Source organism: Nicotiana sylvestris, chromosome 8 (genome assembly GCF_000393655.2).
Source record: "Nicotiana sylvestris chromosome 8, ASM39365v2, whole genome shotgun sequence".
Lineage (NCBI taxonomy): Eukaryota > Viridiplantae > Streptophyta > Magnoliopsida > Solanales > Solanaceae > Nicotiana > Nicotiana sylvestris.
In genome coordinates this window covers 176,232,177-176,239,076 of record NC_091064.1, presented here as the reverse complement: position 1 = coordinate 176,239,076, position 6,900 = coordinate 176,232,177, and the positions used below count along the sequence as shown (strand labels likewise).

Genomic DNA, 6,900 nt, shown 5'->3' with positions numbered 1-6,900 from the left:
CATATTATCAAGCACTAAGTGTGTATTGTGATTTTAGGACCCTTCTGTGAGATTTTTATCATCTTACACCCAATTTCTATCTTTTTAGCTCACAACCTCCCCATACCTTATTATCATTTATGCATGCAAGAAAATCCATTCTCATACCTATGAACCCACTTGCTAATTATTAATTCTAATGTGAATTTTGAAATTAAAGGTTAGGGCTCAAGTTCTTACCTCTTGGGATGAAGGCCTAGTAGCTTTACTTGATAATCTTCAAGGGTTTATGCAAGGACTGAGTGGAAAATTTGATGAAGATCACTCTCTCCCTCTAGAACCTCCTCTCTCACTCTATTTGCAGTAAAATATCATAAAAGGGACCTAAGGAGGTGTTTTTAATGGGATGGGTTCGGGTTTTAAAAGATAGAATAGGAGCCCTGACACACTTTACGGTCGCATATGCGATCACATAATGGACATGCGGCCCGCAGAATGGACCGCAAAAATGGTCCCAAAAACCTGAACAAACTGTCCGGGTATATGACAAGAATGCGGTCCACATACCTGTTCTGCGGTCGCATAATGCACCGCAGAACTGCCCCTCGCAAAAATTCTAAGGGGATTATGCGATGACTATGCGGCCCTCATATTGATTATGCGATCGCATAATTGGCCGCATAGTTGACCTCAAAATTAATCATCAAACTGTCTGACTCTGCGGCGATTATGCGGTCCACATAGCTATTATGCGACCGCATAATGGACCGTGGAAACACACTTTTCTGGAAAACATTATTCCTTAACTTTTTAACACATATTCCTAACTTGGCACTACGAGCTTTCGGGTTTTGGGTAGAAATTTTCACGAGGCCTTACAGGTCCTGTGTTTCCTTAAGGTATCTCAAAATTCTTTTGCTAGCCTTCAAATGAGATTCCTTGGGATTTGATTGAAACCTTGTACATAGCCCCACACTGAAGATAATATCGGGTCTGCTGGCAGTGAGATAGAGAAGGGATCCAATAATTCCTCTATACATAGTTTGATTCACAGGAGATCCAGTTTCATCCATGTCCAGTCGAGTAGCCGTTTCAATGGGAGTGTCTATCACTTTTGATGCTTCCATATCAAACCTCTTCAAAATCTCCTTGATGTATTTCTGCTGACAAATGAATGTACCATTTGTGGACTGCTTCACTTGAAGACCCAAGAAGAAATTCAGCTCCCCCATTATGCTTATTTCAAACTCACTTCCCATGAGTTTTGCAAATTCTTCACACAGAGAATTAGCTATTGCCCCAAAAATGATATCATCAATATAGACCTAAACAATGAGCAGGTTCCTTCCCCGTTTCTTTAGGAACAAGATGTTGTCAATTTTCCCTCTTGTAAAACCATTTTCTAAGAGGAACTTTGATAGCCTTTCATACCAAACTCGAGGAGCCTACTTCAACCCATACAATGCTTTGTCCAGTTTAAACACATATTCAGGGTGTTCATGACATTCAAACCCTGGAGGTTGCATAGACTTCTTCCTTAAGAAGTCCATTCAGAAATGCACTTTTGACATCCATTTGGAACAAGGTAAATTCCATATGAGATGCTAAAGCGATTAGGATCCTAATAGCTTCCATGCAAGCGGCCAGAGCAAATGTTTCATCATAATTAATCCCTTCCTCCTGATTGTAGCCTTGAACCACTAGCCTGGTCTTGTTCCTTGTAGTGTTTCCATGTTCATCAAGCTTGTTCCTGAAAACCCACCTGGTTCGTATAATGGTTTGATTTGAGGGTCTAGGTACTAGGTGTCAGACATTATTCCTTTCAAACTGATGCAGCTCATCTTGCATGGCTGTAATCCAATCTGTGTCTTTTAGGACTTCCTTGATATTTTTGGGTTCTATTTGGGAGAGAAAGGCTGAGAAGGCAAGTGAATTTCTAGCTTTTGACCTAGTTTGTACTCCAGAATCTAGAGGAGTGATTATGTTGTCAAGAGGATGAGAACTTTTATGTTTCCAGTTAGGCATTTGAGGTTTATTTGTAGAGGAGGTGGGTATATCTAACTAGTTCTCTTATGTTATTCTCTCAGATACTAGTGGAGTACCATGTACTGCATCAACCACTCTTTCTTCAGCTTCAGTGGTTGTAATTGAGGTAGCTAGTTCTATTGAAGAAGAGGCAACATTGTCTCTACTCGGCTCTTTCACTTGGCTCATCATATCTGCCTTTGCATTTGTCATGTCAATGACTTCACCAGGAACCAGTAAGGGCTCTCCATCTTGATCATCTTTAGCACTTTTCTCACAGGAAGGATAGGACTCATCAAAGATAACATGAACACTTTCCTCAACACATTGAGTCCGCTTGTTCTATATCTTGTAAGCTTTGCTTTGAGAAGAATACCCCAAAAATATTCCTTCATCACTCTTGGTATCAAATTTACCAAGCTGATCCTTTCCGTTGTTAAGAACATAGCATTTGCACCCAAATGTTCTTAGGTGAGTTAGCTTGGGTTTCCTTCCATTCAGCAACTCATAGAGGGTTTTGTTCAAGAGAGATTTGATCATGCACCTATTCATCAAGTAGCAGGCAGTGTTGACAGCTTCAGCCTAGAAGTTCTTTGCAATCCCACTGTCGATCAACATTATTCTCACCATTTTTTCAAGAGCTCTATTCTTCCTTTCCACTACTCCATTTTGATGGGGGGTTCTTGGAGCTGAGAAGTTGTGAGTAATGTTATTTTTGTTGCAGAACTCATCAAATTTGGCATTGTCAAATTCTGTTTCATGATCAGATCTAATATATGCGACTCTAGACTCCATCCTCACCTGGATTTTCTTCACAAAAGCCACAAACACCTCAAAGGTTTCATCTTTTGTTCTAAGAAACAGAGTCCATGTAAATCTGGAGTAGTCATTCACTATCACAAGTATGTATCTTTTTTATCCCCTGCTTTGCATTCTCATAGGGCCACATAAATCCATATGCAGAAGATCGAGTGGCTTTGAGGTGCTTACATCCTTTTTAGACTTAAAAGAGGACTTCACATGCTTTCTTCTAGCACAGGCATCACATACTTTCTGTACTTTGAACTTTGACATGGGCAGACCATGAACCAGGTCCTTCTGAATTAGTTTGTTCAGAAGAGAGAAGCTTGCGTGCCCCAATCTTCTATGCAAAAGTTCAGCATCATCATCAACAGCTTTCAGACAACTCAGATCACCACTTTGTATGGACTCGAAATTAGAAACATAGATGTTCTTGTATCTCTTGGCCACAAGTACCACTTCAACAGCTACCAGATTAGTAACTGTACATATCTTGGACAAAAACTCCACCTTGTTTCCTTTATCACAAATCTGAGAGACACTCAAGAGACTGTACTTAAGACCATTGACATAGTACACATTCTCAATAGAGTGAGTGAGTGATTTCCCGACCTTTCCAACTCCAAGAATGTAACCCTTTTTCCCACTGCCAAAGGACACACTCCTTCCTTGCAGGGCTTTTAGTGAAAGAAAGTCCATGGTATTCCCAGTCATGTGCTTTGAACACCCGCTATCCATGAACCATTGTTGACTGCTTCCTTTTACTGTTCCCTGCACAAAGAGATCAAGAGTTAGTTTTAGGAACCCAAGCAAGTTTGGGTCCCTTGTAGTAGGCAAGAGGATGAATAAGAGCTCTCTTAGTCCATACAGGTAATATGCGCTTTTTGTGGGTGGAACCTGGTCCCTTTTTAGTAGTTACATTTTCAACAAACACTTTATTTTTTTGAAAGGACTGGACCCTAGCTTGGCAATTTTCCTTGAAATGCCTATTGTTCCCACAGTGGGTACACAGCCAGTTATCTGATACAGTAACATACTTGCTTTGGGGGTTGTAAGGAGTTTTCTCCCTTTGGAACCCTATTCCCTGCCTATTTCCACCCTTATTAACGTATATGGCAGTGATAGCTTCTGAGGACCAGGTCCACTTTAGGGACTTTTCAAGATTATTTTTTATTCTTTCCAGCTCAGTATAGAGATGCTTGTTTTTCTCAGATTCAACACATAGACTAGTTCTCATAGCTTTTAACTCGTTTTCAAGCCTAATGTGTTCCTCACTTGCTACCTCTTTTCTTTTTCCAGAATTTCTAGGTTTTGACTCAGTCCATAGTCCCTCTATTGTTTCCCTTAGGTCTACAATCACTACCAAGAGATCATCTCTTTCTTCCTCAATCTCAGTCACTCTTTTCATCAAGGCTTCTCTTTCTTTTCTGAAGTTTTCAATAGTTTCCTTATGGTCAACAACTACAACCACTAAGTTATCTCTTTCATGTTCTATGTTAGCAATTTTTTTGGTTAAAACAAATTTTTCTTTTTCCAGCTCACAAATGGTTTCCTTCAGATCAACTACACACACTACTAGATTATCTCTAGTTTGTTTAGCTTCTCCTAGCTCTAAGGTCAAGGCATCTTTATCCTTCACAAGAATATGATAGGCATCAATCAATACACTAGCTAAAGACATGAGTTTCTTAGGAGAGCAGGATTTCAGATTTCTCTAAACATCCCTGAAATTTACCTCACTGTTGTCATCGTCTTCATCATCATCTGATTGGGCCATCAAAGCAAATATTGAATCATATTCATTTTCCTCACTTTCAACTACCATCATAGAGCTGTCACCTACATCAGTTTCATCTTCAGACTCACTAGAGGAGTCTCCCCATGTTGTAAGAGCCTGTTTCACCACATAGTCAGTAGATCTCTTCCTCTTAAAGTTTGTCTGGAACTATGTCAGGAACCGGGTTCCTCTTGGATGCTTTCTCAGGGTTGTACTTGGAGTACTCTTGCTTCAAGAGAGGATAGTCTTTGATGAAGTGCCCAGGCTTTCCGCACCTATGGCAGAGATCATAGTTCTTTAGTTTGCTAGAGCTGTCCTTTTTCAGTATTCCTCTATTTCTTCTGATCATCTTCTAAAATATTTTGGTTAAGTAAGACATGTCACTGTCCTCCTTACTCGAGTCATTGCTATCAGCTTTGAGTACCAGGTTCTTTTCTTTCTTTGGTTCTTTTCTTTCTTTGGTTCTCTTCTTTCACTCTCTATCTTCCTCTTCATCTCGTAGGTATTCAAATTTCCAACCATCTCGTCTATGGTCAGCTCCTGCAGGTCCTTTACTTCAGTAATAGCATTCACCTTGCTTTCCCAAGAACTGGGCAGGATACTGAGAATTTTCCTTACTAGCTTGTTCCTAGGAATGGTTTTACCAAGTGAGTGTAACTAATTTATGATGGAGGTGAATCTTGTGTGCATATCTTGAATAGATTCATCGTCTTTCATCCTAAAGAGTTCATACTCGGTAGTGAGCATATCAATCTTAGATTGTTTTACTTGAGTGGTTTCCTCATGTGCTGTTTGCAGAGCTTCCCATATCTCCTTTACAGTTTCACAAGCCGAAATTATATTGTATTCATCAGGTCCTATTCCACATACCAAAATCTTTTTGGCACAAAACTTTTTCTCCACAGCTTTCCTCTCTGCGTCGGTGTATTCTTTTCTGGTTTTTGGCATTGAGAATGGAAGTTCTGCATTTGCCTTTGTTGGGATGTAAGGACCATCACATATGACATCCCACAACTCAGAATCTTCAGCCATGATAAAATCATGCATTCTTGTCTTCCACCACCCATAGTATTGCCCATTGAACCTGGGTGGTGTGTACGTAGATTGAACTTCTTTAAAATTTGGTGGAGCAGCCATACGGATCCTTCCTAGGTGTTATCCTGATAGGAGAAACCCGTTCTGATACCAATTTTTAGTTTATATGAGTCCACCAAACTATAGAGTACCTGGTCCTCTATGAGTTTTCACTGAGAATACTAATAAAACAGTAAGTAAATGAGACACATGATTTTTACGTGGAAAAATCCCACTCAAGGGGACAAAAATCACGACCTACACTTGTAGGCTTTCAACTTCACTAACTTGTAAACACTTTATTACAAGCCACTTTGTAATGACTCTATTACAAAGGCTTCAACTCAACTTACTTGTGATACACTTACCACAAACCACTTTGTCACTCACTAGTTACAAAGACTTTAACTTATTACTATCTCTAGTTACAAGACAAACTCTGAAAGTTTATGGTTTTACAAAGGGGTTCCTAAGCAACGCTTCTAGCTAAGCAATTTAGGAATTACAATAAGAACAATCACAAAGTTACAACTCAACTAAGGACAACAAAATACTAGATTTAAGAACTGGTCTGTTGTAGCATTTAACTTTGTTCTTCAAGCTCTTGAGAATTAAGTTCACTATTTGTAGAAGACTTGAATGCTTGAAGTGAATTCTCAAGTGTTAAAGTGATGTTTTGTTATAATGCTCTTGTTAATACACCCTTGATGACATCACTTGAATGATGCAAGCACTTGGTAGGTCAAAGGCAAGTGACTGCAAAACTGCTGCAATGTGTGCACTATTTCTGTGGCAGTCACTTTCCAAGTGTGCACAATTGACTTTCGTACTATTGTCAGGGAAACACAAGGGATAAGGTCCTTGTCTTATTTCTCTATTTTCTACACTTGTAACAGTTCAAATTAGCAGGAGTCCAGGCTAGAATCCGTTAATTTGTAATATGTACCAAGTGTGTCAAGTTCCGTATCTAGTTCTTGACAGTAAGTTTGTTAGATCATCAAAATATAAGGCAAAAACATTGAAAACCCATCACATCCTTCCAAAAATTGAACACAAACCCTAATTGAATTTCTCTCCTTTTCAAGTTCTAGTTAAAGGAAAAACCTTGAGTTTGAAGAACCAAGATAGGAGCTGAGTTATTCAACAAATAAGGTAAGTTTACTGCTCTCTTTCATCTATTTTTTCTATTGTATATGTGTGGAAAGTCGTTCTATAATTATAAGAACTCACAGGACGGTGATCAG

At 39.2% G+C, this 6,900-nt stretch overlaps 1 protein-coding gene across 1 annotated transcript; it reads right to left on the bottom strand.

The window, feature by feature from the left end:
* Window positions 1-2,919: 2,919 nt before the first annotated feature.
* LOC138876044 (uncharacterized) lies at window positions 2,920-5,719 on the bottom strand. The gene is made up of 6 exons (XM_070154931.1): window positions 5,316-5,719; window positions 5,007-5,210; window positions 4,764-4,857; window positions 4,541-4,699; window positions 3,674-4,438; window positions 2,920-3,576 (listed from the first exon to the last, which is right to left on the bottom strand). The coding sequence occupies exons 1-6, from the start codon at window positions 5,717-5,719 to the stop codon at window positions 2,920-2,922; spliced, it is 2,283 nt and encodes a 760-aa protein (XP_070011032.1).
* Between the last annotated feature and the right edge of the window lie 1,181 nt (window positions 5,720-6,900).

Coding starts and splice junctions, on each gene's coding strand:
- LOC138876044 (XM_070154931.1), bottom strand. CDS start 5,719: ATGGCTGCTCCACCAAATTTTAAAGAAGTTCAATCTACGTACACACCA. Junction 4,858..5,006: donor CAAAGAAAGAAAAGAACCTG/GTACTCAAAGCT, acceptor TCTCTGCCATAG/GTGCGGAAAGCCTGGGCACT. Junction 4,700..4,763: donor AAGCATCCAAGAGGAACCCG/GTTCCTGACATA, acceptor GTGGTGAAACAG/GCTCTTACAACATGGGGAGA.